Here is an 18,374-nt window from a genome sequence, read left to right on the forward strand (position 1 = left end):
TTTCCTGCTTTCTGCCTATCTCTTTTCTTGAATAGAGGAAGTACATTTGCTATTTTCTAATCTGTTAGGATCTTTCCAGAATCTGGGGAATTTTGGAAAATTAAAACCAATGCATGTACTACCTCGGCAGCCACTTCTATTAAGACCCGAAGATGAAGCTGCATTTGGACATGAACTGCTTGCATCTGAGGAGTTGCGAATGGTGCTAAACATTGTGAAATCATCAGCGAACATCCACACTTCTGACCTTATGACGGAGGGAAGGTCATTGATGAAGCAGCTGAAGATGGTTGGATCTAGGATGCTACCCTGAGGAATTCCTGTCCAGATTAAGCAAGACAATTAGGTCAAAAATGCTAATAGATGAAGAACAAAGGGTAGTATGGTCAAAGGTAAACATTGCCAGGGGCTGATGGTATCTAAAGCATACTAATGCTTATTTTCTTCTCTTATAGGTTTGATAAGAATAGAATCTACACCTACATTGGAGAGGTGGTTGTCTCAGTAAATCCATACCAGCATATTGATTTATATGGAAGGGGCATGATTGAGCACTACAAGGGAAGGGAGCTGTATGAAAGACCACCGCATTTGTACGCCATTGCAGACTCAGCTTACAAGGCCATGAAGAGGAGGGCCAAGGACACATGCATTGTAATATCAGGTACGTAGAAAATAGGCGGGAATGGGTGCCGTAATAGCAGAAAGAATCTGGGTGTGAGGCCAAAGGCACAGTTAATAAAACACACTTTTGAGTACATGGAGAGAGACCATAAGCCAAAGCGGTTTTGAAAGAGAATTCCAGAGTACAGATTTTGGAAGATGGCATTCACATCATTTAAAGTGACTTCAATAGTGTATATATAAAAAAAGCGGTTAACATTCCATGCAATAGAGGCTCGAGTGAAAAGATGGTGTGTTACTTACACAACTCAATCATTCTTTGACACGTTTTGTGAAGTAGTAAAATTAAATCATTACTACTAAGCTGCTCAATTCATCTATGGGACCCAGTTGATGGTTTATGACCAATTGGGGGAAGTGAGGAGGATTAAATGAGAAAGAAAACTTTATGGAACTTGGGAACAGGAGTAGGTCATTCAGCCCCTAGAGTCTGTTCGGCCATTCAGTTAGAACATGGTTGATCTGCACCTCACCCATTTACCTATGTCCCTCGATATCCTTAGGTAACAAAAATATATAGATCTCAGTCTTGAAAGTGTTAATTAGACCAGCATCCACATCTCCACATTTATACTCCTTTTGAGTGTGAAAAAGTGTTTATTGATTTCACTCCTGAATGACCTGACTCTAGCTTTATGACTGTGCCTGTAGTTCTAGATTCCCTCACCAGAAGAAGAATGCAAAGAGACAATATAAAATAAAGGATACAATTCTAAACAGGGTGAAAGAGCAGAGGTAGCTGGGGGGTATATGTGCACAAATCATTGAAGGTGCAAGGACAGGTTGAGAGAGTGGTTAAAAAAACAGATGGGATTGTGGGCTTGAGAAAAGGGGCATAGAGTAAAAAGGCAAGGAAATTATGATAAGCCTGTATTAAATGCTGGATCGGACTGAAGTACTGCATCCAATACTGTGGCTGTTGGAGGTCAGTCACCTCAGCTCCAGGAGTTCCTCAGGGTAGTGTCTTTGGCCTGACCATCTTCAGCTGCTTGATCAATGACCTTCCTTCCATCATAAGGTCAGAATTGGGGATGTTCGCTGATGATTGCACAATGTTCAGCATCATTAACGACTCCTCAGATACAAGCAGTTCATGTCCAAATGCAGCCATACCTGGACCAGGCTTGGGCTGACAAGTGGCTAGTAACATTCGTGCCACAAAAGTGTCAGGCAATGACCATCTCCAACAAGAGAGAATCCAACCATCGCCCCTTGACATTCAATGGCATTACCATCACTGAATCCCCCACTATCAACATCCTGGGTGTTACCATTGACCAGAAACTGAACTAGATTAACCATATAAATACTGTGGCTACAAGAGCAGGTCAAACGCTAGGAATCGTGCGATGAGTAACTCACTCCTGACTCCCCATAGCCTGTCCACCATCTAGAAGGCACAAGTCAGGAATGTGATGGAATACTCCCCGCTTGCCTGGATAAGTGCAGCTCTGACAACACTCAAGAAGCTTGACACCATCTAGGACAAAGCAGCCCTCTTGATTGGCACCACATCCACAAACATTCACTCCCTCCACCACCAACGCACAGTAGCAGCAGTGTGTACCATCTACAAGGTGCACTGCAGGAATTCAGCAAGTCTCCTTCGGCAGCACCTTCCAAACCCATGACCACTACCACCTAGAAGGACAAGGGCAACTGATAGATGGGAACAGCACCACCTGGAAGTTCCCGTCCAAGTCACTCACCATCCTGACTTGGAAATATATCGCAATTCCTTCACTGTCGCTGGGTCAAAATCCTGGAACTCCCTTCGTAACAGCACTGTGGGTATACCTACACCACATGGACTGCAACGGTTCAAGAAGGCAGCTCACCACCACCTTCTCAAGGGCAACTAGGGATGGGTAATAAATGCTGGCCCAGCCAGCGAAGCCCACATCCCGTGAATGAATAATAAAAATAAAATCCAGTTCTGGGCACTTCACTTTCAGAAGGGTATGAAGGCAGGGGTGAGGAACATCAGCTCCGTGGATAGATTGGAGAAGCTAGGGCTGTTGTCCTTGGAGCAGAGAAGGTTGAGATGAGATTTGATAAATGTGTTCAAAATCATGAAGTGTCTGAACAGAGTACATGGAGAGAAACTATTCCCATTTGTGGAAGGATCGAAAACCTAAGGACACCAATTTAAGGTAATAGGCAGAAGAAGCAATGGTAACATGAGCAAAACCTTTTAATGCAGTGAGTGGTTAGGATCTGAAATTCCTTGTCTGAGAATGTGGTGCAAGCACATTCAATTGTGGCCTTTAGCAGAGAATTAGTTCATTATCTGAAGTGGAATAATTTGCAGGGTTACGGGATAAAGGTGGGGGAATGACACTAAATGAATTGCTGTCACGGAGAGCTGGCATAGACATGAAGGGCTGAATGTATGCTGAATGCTGTAACCATTTTATGATTCTATAAGAGTCTCATCCACTGTCAAAACCATTGGAGAATAGAATGGGAAATACAGCTGGTCCTCTTTAAATGCTTCCTGCTCCATTAAAATTCCCCTATAACATTAGCAGACTCAAGAACGGGGCTTCACAAATTATGACTTCCACCATGTAGAAGGCCAAAGGCAGGAGAACACCATTGCCTCCAGGTTCCCCTCCAAGCCCCACATTCTGATTTGGATCCCCCATCATCACTGGGTCAAAGTCCTGGAATTCTGACCTAACGGCATGGTGAGAGCATCTTCACCACCCCAACTGCATTGGTTTAAGAATGAGTCCCATCACCGCATTTTCAAGGCAACTAGGGGTGGTGAATGTATGCCAGCCTTGCCAAGGAAGCCCATATCCAGAAATTTAATTTAAAAAATCCAAAACTACCTTACACATTATTCAAAAAGAGTTCATCTGAGTTCCCTTTTCTACTGATAACTTCCTAATTGTAACTTATTTCCCCTGGTAGTTGAACCCTCTACACTGTGAGCAATTTACCAGGATCAATTTCCCTTTTCTATTCCCTTCGCAGTTTCAAAAACTTCAGTCAGATGAATTTTCCAATGGAACAGGAATCAAGGAAGTTTTATAGCACTTTTCACACCCACATGCAGTCCCATAGCCAATTAATTCCTTCTGAAGTGTAGTCACTGTTGTTTTATAGGTAAACAGAGTATCCAATTTGCATGCAAGAACCCACAAATGAATGACCAGATAATTTGTTTTCGAGGGGCAAAGGTGGCATCCACAAAAGTGACCATGAAGCACTTGGACTGGCTCATCAACATTTTTTATTTATATAGCACCATTAACATAGTAAAGTGGGCCCAAGCTACTTCCTCCTCCTTCAGGTACCATGCCTTGAAGGGGTGTTGGCAACCATGAACTTACATGGGATTGGTCTGTGATTATGTTTTGCAAAGTACTGCATTGGTTTGCCATTGCCTTCTGCAGTAGGGCTGACCAGCTCTCCCTCTCTTATCATCCACCATCATGCTTTTTGGAAGGATTTATAGGCTAATAATCAACCTATTTGGCCATGTTATGGACACACCTTCCGTGGCCATAAAGTCCTGAAGTCAGACTCGAACCCAGAGCTTCTGGCTCAGAGATAGGGACACTACCCGCTGCATCACAAGACCTCCCAGACCAAGCTACTTCACAGAAGCATAACCACACAAATACATTGAAGTCAATAAGATAAAAGCAAAATACTGCGGATGCTGGAAATCTAAAACAAAAACAAAAATTGGTGGAAAAACTCAGCAGGTCTGACAGCATCTGTGGAAAGGAAGACAGAGTTAATGTTTCGAGTCCGTATGACTCTTCATCAGAACATTGAAATCAATATAAGGAAGAAGACATTAGGAGAGATGACCTAAAGCTCTTTGGTCAAAGGGGGAAGTTCTAAGGAGTGTCATCATGGAGAAGTGAGAGGTGGAAAAGCCGAGAGGTTTGGGGAATGGAATTAGACAGCTGAAGGCAGGGCCAGTTGTAATGGGGCAAAGGGAATATGGGGTTCGTAAGTTGGAGAGACACTGAGCTAGCAGCATGTTATAAGGTTGTTAGACGTTACAGAGATAGGGAAAGGTGAGGCCATGGATGAATTTGAACACAAGAATGAGAAATTTAAATTGCTGGACCAGGAGCCAATGAAGGCCAGTGAGCACAAGGGCGTTGGGTAAATAGAAAATAATGTGAGTTAGGATACAGGCAACAGAGAATTTGAAAAGCTCAAATTGATGGAAGTTGGGAGTTTGGCCAGGTGATCATTGGAATATTGAGTCTGATGGTAATAAAAGCATGAACAGAGGTTTCAGCAGCCTAAGCAGAGATGGGGCAGATATGGGTGATATTACAGTAGGGAAAGTAGGCCATCAGAAGCTCAGCTTATAAACCATCTGGGTCAGCCTGGGATAATGACCATATGGAGGGCGATAGAATCCGTGGTTGGGGAACAAGTTTGTGACAGTGCCCAAAGAAAATAGCTTCTGTTTTCCCATGTTTAATTGGAGGACGTTTTTGCTCATTCAATACTGGATGATGTATAAGCATCCTGGACAGACCCCTGTAAGTACAGATGCAGGGTTAAGGGGTTGAGAGAGATGGTGGTGAGATAAGACTAGGTGACGTTCGTGATGTTGCTGAGGGGCAGTGTGTATATGAGAAGGAGATCTGCTGCCCTTACCTGGTCTGAACTATTTGTAAATCTGCTCCCACACCAAAATTGACTCTTAACTGTCCTCTGAAATGGCCCAGCGAATTGCTCAGTTTTTTCAAACATCTACAGACGAAGGCCCACCATCATCTTTTCAAGGGCATATAGGAATGGACAATAATTGTCAGCCTTGGCAGCAATGTCCACATCCCAAGAACTAACAAAAAACAAGAAAAAAATGCAGGCTTAAACAACTCTATTCCTTGAATAGTTCCACTGAATCTTTCATGTCCACCTGCCTTGATGTTCAATGGCATTACCATCACTGAATCCCCCAGTATAAATATCCTGGGGGTTACCATTGACCAGAAACTGAACTGGACTAGCCACATAAATACTGTGGCTACAGGAGCAGGTCAGACTTGCCTCCTGACTCCCCAAAGCCTGTCCACCATCTACAAGGCACAAGTCAGGAGTGTGATGGAATACACCACACTTGCCTGGACGAATGTAGCTCCCACAACACTCAAGAAGCTTGACACCTTCCAGGATAAAGCAGCCCGCTTGCTTGACACCACATCCATAAACATTCACTCCCATCACCATCGACGCACAGTAGCAGCAGTGTGTACCATCTACAAGATGCACTGCAGGAAGTTACCTTCGATAGCACCTTCCAAACGCACGATCGCTACCATCTAGAAGGACAAGGACAGCAGATAGATAGGAACACCACCACCTGGAAGTTCCCCTCCAAGTCACTTGCCACCCTGGCTTGGAAATATATCACTGTTCCTTCACTTTTGTTGGGTCAAAATCCTGGAACTCCCTCCCTAACAGCACTGTGGGTGTACCTACACCACATGGGCTGTAGCGTTCAAGAAGGCAGCTCACCACCAACTTCTCAAGGGCAATTAGGGATGGGCAATAAATGCTGGCCTAGCCAGCAAAGCCCACATCCTGTGAATGAATAAATGAAAAAGAGGGCAGGCAGGGTCTCGTTCAATACCACAAGAAGTGTTGGCTTGGATTAGAAGCTTAATTCATGGACTGGGGCATGAAGCTATAACCACCTGACTCAGAAATGAGAGTGCTACTGATTGAACTAAGGCTGACACAAGTCCAGCTTGGCTAGCCTTTATACTGTAATTTCCTGACATCTGCTCAATATCTTGTTCATTTCGTTTTTTTTCCATTTGTTGAAGGTATGTGGGTGTCACTGGCTAGGCTAGCATTGGTTGCCCATCCCTAACTGCCCTTGCGAAATGGTGGTGAGTCGCCTTCTTGAACCGCTGCAGTCCATGTAATGTGGATACACCCACAGTGCTGTTAGGAAGGGAGTTCTAGAATTTTGACCCAGCGACACTGAAGACAGAGGGTAGCAGTGGAAGGGTGCTTTTCTGAATGGAGAGCTGTGACTAGTGGAGTTCCGCAGGGATCAGTGCTGGAACCTTTGCTGTTTGTAGCATACGTAAATGATTTGGAGGAAAATGTAACTGGGCTAATTAGTAAGTTTGCAGACAACACTAAGGTTGGAGGAGTTGCAGATAGTGAAGAGGATTGTCAAAGGATACAACGGGATATAGATCGGTTGGAGACTTGGGCGGAGAAATGGCAGATGGAGTTTAATCCGGACAAATGCGAGGTAATGCATTTTGGAAGGTCTAATACAGGCAGGAATTACACAGTAAATGGCAGAACTCTTAAGTGCATCGACGGGCAGAGGGATCTGGGTGTACAGGTCCACAGGTCACTGAAAGTGGCAATGCAGGTGGATAAGGTAGTCAGGAAGGCATATGGCATGCTTGCCTTCATTGGCAGGGGTATTGAGTATAAAAGCTGGGAAGTCATGCTGCAGCTGTATAGAACCTTGGTTAGGCCACACTTGGAATATTGCGTGCAATTCTGGTCGCCATATTACCAGAAGGATATGGAGGCATTGGAGAAGGTGCAGAGGAGGTTTAACAGGATGCTGCCTGGTCCGGAGGTTATTAACTATGAAGAGAGGTTGGAGAAACTCGGATTGTTCTCACTAGAGCGACGGAGATTGAGGGGCGACTGATAGAAGTTTAAAAAATTATGAGTGGCATGGACAGAGTAGATAGTCAAAAGCTCTTTCCCAGGGTGGAAGAGTCAATTACTAGGGGACATAGATTTAAGGTGAGAGGAGAAAACTTTAGAGGAGATGTGCGGGGCAAGTTTTTTACGCAAAGGGTAGTGAGTGTCTGGAATTCGCTGCCAGAGGAGGTGATGGAAGCAGGTACGATAGTGGTGTTTGAGAGGCAGCTTGACAAATACATGAATAGGATGGGAATAGAGGGATACGGAGCCCGGAAGTGCAAAATGTTTTAGTTTGACAGGCAAAATGATCAGCGCAGGCTTGGAGGGCCGAAGGGCTTGTTCCTGTGCTGTACTTTTCTTTGTTCTTTCTTTGTTCTTTGAAGTCAGGATGATGTGTGACTTGGACGGGAATATACAAGTGATGGTGTTCCCATGGATCTGCTGCTCTTGTCCTTCTAGGTGGTAGAGGTCGCAGGTTTGGAAGGATCTGCTGAAGCAGTCTTGGCAAGTTGCTGCAGTGCAACCTGGAGATGGTACACAATGCTGCCACTGTTTGTTGGTGGTTGAAGGAGTGAATGTTTAATGTGATGGATGGGGTGCCAATCAAGAAAGCTGCATTGTCTTGGATGGCGTTGAGCTTCTTGAGAGTTGTTGGAGTTGCACTCATCCAGGCAAGTGGGGAGTGTGCCTTATAGATGGTGGACAGGCTTTGGGGAGACAGGAGGTGAGTTACTCACTGCAGAGTTCCTAGTCTTTGACCAGCTCTTGTCACCACAGTATTTATATGACTGGTCCAGTTCAGTTCCTGGTCAAAAGTAACCCTCAGATTGTTGATAGTAGGGGATTCAATGATGATAATGCCATTGAACATCAAGGGGGATGTTTAGATTCTCTCTTTTTGGAGATGGTCATTACCTGGCACTTGTGTGCCGTGAATGTTACTTGCCACTTATCAGCCCATGCCTGAATGTTGTTCAGGTCTTGCTGCATATGGAAATAAACTGTTTCACTCTCTGAAGAGTCACAAATGGTACTGAACATTGTGCAATTGTCAGTAAACACCCCCGCTTCTGACCTTATGATGGAGGGAAGGTCATTGATGAAGCAGCTAAAGATGATTGGGCCTAGGACACTACCCTGAGGAACTCCTGCATTGATAACCTGGGGCTGAAATGACTGACCTCCAACAACCACAACTATCTTCCTTTGTGCTAAGTATGACTCCAACCTGTAAAAAAAAAAGTGATTGTCACAGATTAAAGCAGAGTGTCTCCTTGTTCATATTTTCAGGTGAAAGTGGTGCTGGCAAGACAGAGGCAAGCAAATATATAATGCAGTATATTGCAGCCATAACCAACCCCAGCCAAAGGGTGGAGGTTGAGAGGTAAGAGCTAGTCCTGAGCATCTTGTTACATGTTAAGCCAAGTTTATCCAAACTCATGTGTGGATCTGATACAACAACAACCTGAAATAATCTAGCACCCTTTCTTCAGTAAAATCTCCTAAAACACTTCACAGGAGCATTATCAGACAAAATTTGACAATGAGCCAAAGAAGGGCAACCAGCCTAAACTTCAGTCAAAGAGGTACAAGCTTTAAGGAATGCCTTAAAGGAGGAGAGAAAGAGAGAGAGAGAGAGAAGAGGATAGAGTGGGAGCAAGATGGGGAGGCTCAGGGAAGGAGTTCCAGAGCTCAGGGTCAAGATTGATAAAGGCACCATGGTAGATTGGCACTAAAGGGTTCTAGTGCTGGGGTAAGTTACCGAGATAGGAAGAAGCAAGGTCATGGAAGGATTTGAGATGGATGAGAATTTTAAAATTGAGACATGGGGATGATGGGTGAGTGAATGATGATAAATGGCTGTTTATATCTTCTTGGGAAGAGGGAGGGGTATTGTGAGTTGTAAGTCCTACAATGGGATCCCTGACAACTAATCTTTGTGCACTGGAAAACACAAATCCTGCTGATAAATAATTGAGAAATGATTCACCATCCAAGCACTCAGCTATAATAAACTGCTATCAGGTGCAGGCCTACCAGCAACTTCTCAGGGCAAGTATAGATGGGTAATAAACAATGGCTTGGCCAATGACGTTCATGCCTTGAGAAATAATTTTTTAAAATATGAAGCTTTTACTGAATTAAACTGGAACATTTCTCAATGTTTTGACTGACTACAACCTTTCATACCATCCGAATTCCTCTAACTCTGGAATTTCCCACTTCCCCACCATTGATAGCCTTGTCTTAATAACCTCTGGAATTCTCTCTGTAAATGTCTCCATGACCCTCCAACTTCAAAATACCCCTTAAAATCTACCTCTTTAGCTAAGCTTTTGTTACGTCCTAATGTGTCCTTTGGCTCTGTGTCAGTTTTTGTCTGATTACATTCATGTGAAGTGTCATGGAATAATTTAGGATGTTAAAGGCACATATAAAGACAAGTTGTTGTTGACGTTGCCAATGGCAAAATCAATGAGATGAAAATTGCGTGGGGGATGCACTTAAGATTAATGCCTGGGCGATGAAGGTGAATATTTAACCCAAGGTTTCCAAGATGTAAAACTGATTTCTGGGTCGGGACTCAATGAACTGAATACCTTCCCACTGGGGAGAAAATTCTCTTGAAGGGGAGTGAATATTTGCAGGTTTACCCTCAGCTCCAGATGTTGATATTTCCACTGTGCTGCTTGCAGACTAACAGGGCATTTCATTCTGACCATTTACTTTATACGTTCACCCCTTCACCCTCAAGTGTAAAAAACACTTTGCTGAAGTCAAACTGTGTCCTGGAGGCTTTTGGGAATGCAAAGACAAATCGGAACGACAACTCCAGCCGCTTTGGGAAGTACATGGACATCAACTTTGACTTTAAAGGGGATCCCACTGGTGGACACATCAGTAACTACTTGCTTGAGAAGGTAAGAAAATAACTTTTGCTTTCTTAAAGTCACAGGCCCTGAATTTGTCCTTCTAGTTTACTCCACCTATGGTGGAAGCTCCAGAAATATATCTGTGCCTGTCTCATTTTTCTCTGCCTTTTTTCATTTCTTTTCCTCTATCTTTTTATATCTCACATTTTATCCCTCTGTTTTTTACTCACTCTCTGCCTTGCATCTTCCTCTCTAATTGGGCTGGGGCTGGATTTTCATCTTTGATGTGGGTAGTGGTAGTCAGGAAAATTCCCAGTTTGGCCTGCCCATCTCAGGAGATAGTATCATGAAAGACGGGATGTTCATTGTTGGGAGAGTTGGGTGTGGGCTGCAGTCAGGCCAGCTGACCCAGGAAAGATCTCAGAGCCACAGGGGCTGCCAGGTGCTGAGGTGGGCTGTTTAAAAGACCCGCCTCACTGCTGTGGGACTTTTTCCTATTTATATTGTAAAAAGTAAGGCCCTCTAGCCCTCATCCATCATACCTGCTCACCCCCCACACACACTCCCCATGTCCCATCCATGCCACCTCATGCTCCCCAACCCCTCCCCAACTTTACACTGTATGGAACCAATTAACATTATAGTGACAATAATATGTGTAAAAAAAGAAATGCTTTAAAAACATACATTGATAACGTTCCACTTTGTTTAAAAAAAAAACTCCTTTTTACTACAGGCCAAGATAAGTGTCAGTCATCCAGACCTTTTAAAGTGTCAATTGCTGAAACTGCAAACACTTGAAATCCCTTTATCTTGTGTATATAAACATTGCGCAATTGGCAGAAGAGATCAGAGAGTTGTCAATCAAGCAATGTTTTCTCTGGCGTTCAGGTGTTTCAGGATTTCTGGGCTCTCAGCCAAGCCTCATTATGCATTCATGGCTTGGCATGGGAGGCATGAGGGGCCATGGGGTGTGGGTGGGGGCATATCTTGGCATGGGGAGCATGAGGAGGACCTTTTGAACTTACCTTTCCCTCATGCAGACTATGGTTCACAACACCTGTGGCATGATGTGACTCTTTGAAAAGCTGGCCTGACTGCATGAAAAAATGCAACGGACTGGATCATGCCTGCCCCAACAATGGAGCCGGCCAGGTCGGGAGTGCAAGGTGTGGCTGCACGACCCGAAACAGCCCACATCCTTAAAGGGCACTCCTGAAAATTGGAATCCTCAGGAATGGGATCAGGAATCCCGGAATTATGTCCCGGCCGCCTTTGCATCCTTCCAAGGAGTCTCCCCGGCTCCATGAAAATCCAGCCCATTATGTTTGTCTGTATCTTTCATTTTATCGCAGTGTTTAGCACTGTCTCTTTCTATTTCTGTCTATTTCTGTGTATCTCTTTCTTTTTCTCTGCTCACCATCTCTGTATAAATCTGTGCTTCTCCTGAGCAGTTCTTACTTGTATACTGATGCCAACCAGCTTTTTAAAAATTAATTCACAAGATATGGACATTTATTCCTCATCCCTTAAAAGAATGGTGGTGGTGGACTACCTTCTTAACAGCTGAGTGGTTCGCTAGGGCATTTCAGAGGAGAGTTAAGAGTCAATCACATGACTGAGGGTCTAAAGTCACATTTGGACCAGATTGGCTCAGGACGGTAGATTTTCTTTCCTAAAGACAAGAATGAACCAGATTTACAATAATTTGGTAGTTACATGGCGCTAGATTTTTTGAGCCACCTGCAGGCGGGAAAGCAAAAGCATGGTCCCGAAAAATAGCTCCGCCGACTCCCACCCCACTGTGATTTTATGAATGGATGGGTAGAAGTGGGATGGGCATTCCAGTCATAGCCCAATTAATGCCCACTTAAAGGCCTCAGCCCACTGCCACTTTTTTAACAGGCAGCGGGAAAGGCCTGTGCCCAGCATGTAGCCTGGCAGTTTGGCCCTGTGGGCTGCTGGCCAGTGAAAGGAGGGAAGTGCTGCATCTCCAGGTCTATAGTGCCAATCATAGCCCCTTTCCCTCACACTTTTCCCTCTCTGTGTCCACTCTCCCCATGCCCTGAATAATACGCCACCCACTCCACCCCCCTTGCTGGGGCCTACCATCCAGCTCCGGTGGGATTTCGGACTTAGCTGGAGGTCTGTACCATCGCTGATCGCCTCCTCCTTGGCCTACTTCCCAGTGGTGCTGTTGGTACTGCAGAGCTGCCGGCATCTGATTGGATCAGATCTAAGCTCTGCAATCCTACCACATTCAGTCATGAATGGTGGTGAACAATTAAACAACTCACTGGTTGGGAAGGCTCCACAAATACCCCATCCTCAATGAGGGGGAGCCCAGAACATCAATGCAAAAGATAAGGCTGAAGCATTCGCAACAATCGTCAGCCATAAGTGCCAAGTGGATGATCCATCTCAGCCTCCTCTGGAGGTCCCCAGCATCACAGATGTCAGTCATCAGCCAATTTAATTCACCCCACGTGATATTAAGAAATGGCTGAAGGCACTGGATAATGCAAAGGCTATGGACCCTGTTAATATTCCGGCAATAGTACTGAAGATTTGTGCTCCAGAACTTGCCGTGCCCCTAGCCAAGCTGTTCCAGTACAGCTACAACACTGGCATCTACCCAGCAATGTGGAAAATTGCCCAGGTATGTCCTGTGCACAGAAAACAGGACAAATCCAACCCGGCCAATTACCCCACCCCCATCAGTCTACTCTTAATCATCAGTAAAGTGATGGAAGGAGTCATCAAGAGGCATTTGTTTAGCAATAACCTGCTCACTGATGCCCAGTTTGGGTTCAACCAAGATCACTCAGCTTCTGACCTCATTGCAGCCTTGGTTCAGACATGGACGAAAGAGCTGAACTTCCGAGGTGAGGTGAAAGTGCCTGCCCTTGACATCAAGGTAGCATTTGACCAAGTGTGGCATCAAGGGGCCCTAGCAAAACTGGAGTCAATGGGAATCAGGGGGAAAACTCTCCATTGGTTGACGTCATACCTAGCACAGGGGAAGATGGTTGTGGTTGTTGGAGGTCAATCATCTCAGCTCCAGGACAACACTGCAGGAATTTCTCAGGGTAGTATCCTAGGCCCAACCATCTTCAGCAGCAGCTTCACCAATGACCTTCTTTACATCATAAGGTTAGAAGTGGGGATGTTCGCAGTTGATTGAACAATGTTCAGCACCATTCACGACTCCTCAGATACTGAAGCAGTCCATGTCAAAATGAAGCAAGACCTGGACAATATCCAGGCTTGGGCTGATAAGTGGCAAGTAACATTCATGCCACACAAATGCCAGGTAATGACCATCCCCAACAAGAGAGAATCTAACCATTGCCCCTTGGCAATCAATGGCATTACCATCACTGAATCCCCACTATCAACATCCTGGGGGTTACCATTGACCAGAAACTGAACTGAAGGAGCCATATAAATACTGCGGCTACAAGAGCAGGTCAGAGGTTATGAATCCTGCAGCGAGTAACTCAACTCCTGACTCCCCAAAGCCTGTCCGCCAACTACAAGGCGCAAGTCAGGAGTGTGATAGAGTATTCTCCACTGGATGCGTGCAGCTCCAAAAACACTCAAGAAGCTCAACACCATCCAGAACAAAGCAGCCTGCCTGATTCGCAGCCCTTCAACAAAGATTCACTATCTCCAACACTGACGAACAGTGGTAGCAGTGTGTACCATCTACAGGATGCACTGCATAAACTCACCAAGGCTCCTTAGGCAGCAACTTCCACAACTACAATCATCTAGAAGGTCAATGGCAGCAGGTAGATGGGAAAACCATCACTTGGAAGTTCCCCTCCAAGTCACTCACCATCCTGACTTGGAAATATATTGCCGTTCCTTCACTGTCACTGGTCAATATCCTGGAACTCCCTCCCTAACAGCACTGTGGATGTACCTACACCACATAGACTGCAGCAGTTGAAGAAGGTCAGGTCAGCAACATCTTCTCAAGGACAATTAAGGATGGGAAATAAATGCTGGTCTAGCCAGCGAAGCCCACATCCCATAAATTAATTTTTAAAAATGAATTGATGTTCTTAGTTCATATGGTGGGGTTTAAACTCATGGCTCTACATCAGTAGAACATGTCTATGGATTACTAGTCAGTAATAAAAATACTATGCTACCATTCCCTTTGAGCTCTACCTCACCACCATCTTTCTCAAACCCTAAACTGTCTCTAAATTGTCAGTCTGCTTGTCCGACATCTTCGTGCTCTGTGGGCCATTAGGCACACAGCTAGTTCACCAGGCTCCATGATCCTGATGTACTCCTCCTGCAGGATGAAAGAGAGAGACACATGGTTAGCAGGGGTATACTAAGAACCTGTCCTGGTTAAGTGTGACGACCCCTAAATGCTTCCTGGAGAGTGCTGGCCACCGCTTGCATGGCCAGAGATTAGTGCGTTGCATGGCTGCCCTGTTAGCTTGAACCATGGGGGAGGGTGGTCCAAACCGGGATGCTGACATTGCAAGGGGCTGTGAGCACCTCCAGCAGTGACTGCTACATGGCCAGCTTTAGCGAGGAGATTGCACAACGTGTGCAGTCCAACTGCTCTGCAGTCCTCTAAAATGCTTGTGAATTTGCAGTCTGTGCTGGTGGGCGGGGAGAGCTTTGGAGAACTTGGTGGCAATTTGATGCCTCTGTGTTGCACTTGGGCCCCGCTCCCCCTCACCATCAAAAGTCACCTCCGAGGCAGGGCGGCACTTGCCCCCCCCCACCCAGCTCCCGCTCACCCTCAAAAGTCACCGCAGAGGCAAGGCTGTACTTAACACTGACCCCCCCGGCACCACTGAAGCCTGCAAAGCAACAGACAACCCTGGTGAGCTCTGCAGAACGTTGCTGTGCACTCACCTCCAGTTCATCCACAGTGCGGGCCGCCAAGCGCACATGGCCCCTGTGCTGTTGTGAAACATGTCGATGTGCTTTCCCGATGACGTGGATGGATGATCCAGCGGGGGTACAAGAGCCCAGTGGGATTGCCTGATAATGATATGCTGATGTATTACAATGAGATTCCCGGTGACCGATGGTGGGAAATGCGGCCCACCATCGGCGGGTTGAGCAGATAGTGCCTTCCCGCTATCATCAAACCGATCATGCCATATTGTCCGCTCATACCACCTATCCCGCCCACCGCCAGCGGGCATGGAAAATTCCGCCCCATGTTTTACTCTACCTGATCCTGGTGGACCTGATAAGTACTTTCAGCATTTTCTGGGGAGTGTTTTATTGCTAGTTTTCATAGTGCCTGTCCTTGAGTTGTGAAATATTTTTTCTCTTTCTCCACAGTCACGAGTGATTGTTCAACAAGGAGGAGAGCGAAATTTCCATTCATTTTACCAGGTAAAAATTCTTTGTGTTATTATCTGTCTCGTTTATTTAAGGGATTCTTTTTCAGTAATACACCAGGGACAACTGAGTACAACTCCAGATACCAAAGTCTGTTTGAAAGAAAATCCATGCTTTTATATAGAATCCTTGGAATTCTCATGGCTAGTGAATAATTTTCAAGTAATGTAGGCAAATGTAGAAGCACAACAAGATCGCACAAGAACACACGAAATGGGAGCAGGAGTAGACTATACGGCCTGCCAAGCCTGCACCGCCAGTCAATATGATCATGGCTGATCTTGAACTTCAGCTCCACTTTCCCACCCACTCCCAATATCCCTGAGAGACCCAAAATCTGTCTAATTCGGCCTTAAATATATTCATTGATACCCTTCTGGGGTAGAAAATTCCAAATATTCACAACCTCTTGAATGAAGAAATTTCTCCTCATCCCAGTCTTGTAGATGGTACACACGTCTGCCACTGTGCATCGGTAGTGGAGAGAGTGAACGTTTGTGGGTGGGGTGCCAATCAAGTGGGCTGCTTTGTCCTGGATGGTGTTAAGCTTCTTGAGTGTTGTGGGGGCTGCACTCACCCAGGCAAGTGGAAAGTATTCCATCACACTTGTTCCTTGTAGATGGTGGACATGTTTTGGGGAGTCAGGAGCTGAGTTACTCACCACAAATTCCCAGCCTCTGACCTGCTCTTGTAACTATAGTATTTATATGGCTAGTCCAGTTAAATTTCTGGTAAGCTGCCGGATGTTGATAGTTGGGGATTCACCTTTTGTAATGCCATTGAATGTTAAGGGCAGATGGTTAGATTCTCTCTTGTTGGAGATTGCCATTGCCTGACACTTGTGTGGCACGAATGTTACTTGCCACTTATCATCCCAAAGCTAAATATTGTCCAGGTATTACTGCATATGGACACGGACTGCTTCAGTATATGATGGATTGCAAATGGCAGCACTCAGATACTGAAAACACTACCTTAAACATTCATTATATCCCCAGTGCACAGTGGTAGCAGTCTGTACCGTATACAAGATGCACTGCAACAACTCACCAAGGCTCCTTCAACAGCCTTGAACACTCACCGGTTACCAGAGTCTGAAAAAGGTACAAAAAGCAGCACCTCCTTCCCCCTCTGTACCGTATTCCCACCTGCACCAAATTCCCATGTTAGCACTCTCCTTGTAACACTTAGTTCTCATCCCACTCTCCCAGAAACTGGGTCAGTTTAGTCAGTGTTGATAATGTTAGCTGAGGGATTACTGTAAGTCAGGAAACGAGGAGAGATCACTGCTCTTCTTTGAACAGTGCACTAGGATCGATTACATTCACCTGAACAAGCAAATAACATTGCAGCTGTAAGGTAGAACATAAGGAACTCAGTTCTGTCGTAGGGCTGGAATCCGCAAGCCTCTGATTCAGATAGAAGAGTGCCACCAACTAAGCCAAACTGCCACATGTGTGTAGATGTGTCAGCTTGGATGTACTGGTGTATGCTGATGAATGTTGGTGCATGGGTACAGGTAGATGTGTGTAGCTGTATGTATGTAGATGTGTTTGGGCATTACTGTGTGTGTTCAGCTGTGGGTACATGTTAACGTGTGTGTGAGTGTTTATCTTTGGGCTTTTGGCTGTGTATGTAGGTGATTGTGGGTGTATGTATGTGGGAGTGTATTTTGTGTATGCATTGCTGTGTATGTGTCTTTGGGTATGATTGCATATATGTGGATGTTAGGGAGTGGGTCTGGTTATGTATGATGCATACCTGTATGAGTGTGAGTGTGTATAGCCTTGTGCATGGGTGTGTGTCCCTGGACATGTAGCTGTGTGTATGTGTGAGTATATATCTGTGTATGGGGTGATATGAGTGTATATGTGTGTGCATAGCTGTGTGTGAATCTTTGTGTAAGAGTGTGCGCGTGTGTATGGGCGATGAAGAGTGGGTATGTATGGGTTTATCTAGATGAGCATATGTGGGTGTGCATGAGTAAGTGTGTGGGTGTTTATCAGGCTCTAAATGTGGGTTTTGCATTGGTTTGCATGGTTGTGGCTGCCTGGCTGGATGAGTATGTGAGTTTATGCAAATGTGTACATGCAGGTGCATCTGGACATGTGTGTGCCATGTACAGATTGTGTGCATACATGGATGTGTACGTGCCCACATATGTTTGTGTGATTGGTGAGTGGTGAAGTTGTTTTGAATTAGTATCCAATCCCTCCCCAAATGGCACTGTTGGTCAGGTCCAAAGTGGTAGTGAGACACACAGAGAAGAAAGCCAAATTTAATCTTTGGTCTGTACTAATTTATCTGACCTCAGCTGATACTAGCAGTAGAGGGCTGGGGATAACAATTGGCCACAGAGTCCTTGAATTAAAAAGGGGAAAATAGCACACCTCCTAGTGAATCCTGCTCGATTGGACGAGGAGGTAAGAGGGAGCAGGGAAAGTTTAAGGTGAAAAGGGGAGATAAGTTCAGAGAAGCACTGATTTTATTTGGACTAATAAATGAGAGAGAGAGAAATAAAAGAAAGAGAGAGACAGTCTGAAGGAGAATGTAGTTGGAGGTTATAGCTGAAGATAGAAAAAGTTTATCAGAAAGCAAACTTTTCCCAGTTTCCCATTTAGGAGTGTGAGAGGAGTGCTAAATTACCTTAGTTACAAATGCTGAAGGTGGATTGTTGATAATGTTACACAAGAAGGCTGGTTTCACACTCGTGTACTCCAGTATGGAGTTGGGCCTTTGTAAAGAAATGACATACCAGACAGG

General features: G+C 45.2%; 1 protein-coding gene across 1 annotated transcript in view; it reads left to right on the forward strand.

Moving 5' to 3' along the window:
- The window catches only part of LOC144679922 (unconventional myosin-Id-like), a 171,322-nt gene that overhangs the window by 14,433 nt on the left and 138,515 nt on the right, over positions 1-18,374 (forward strand). The window contains exons 2-5 of the mRNA XM_078540891.1: positions 456-664; positions 8,644-8,737; positions 10,109-10,274; positions 15,552-15,605. Coding sequence (XP_078397017.1) covers positions 456-664; positions 8,644-8,737; positions 10,109-10,274; positions 15,552-15,605 — 523 coding nt within the window. The remainder of the gene's footprint in view (positions 1-455; positions 665-8,643; positions 8,738-10,108; positions 10,275-15,551; positions 15,606-18,374) is intronic.

The sequence above is a fragment of the Cetorhinus maximus genome, chromosome 4, assembly GCF_964194155.1.
Source record: "Cetorhinus maximus chromosome 4, sCetMax3.hap1.1, whole genome shotgun sequence".
NCBI lineage: Eukaryota > Metazoa > Chordata > Chondrichthyes > Lamniformes > Cetorhinidae > Cetorhinus > Cetorhinus maximus.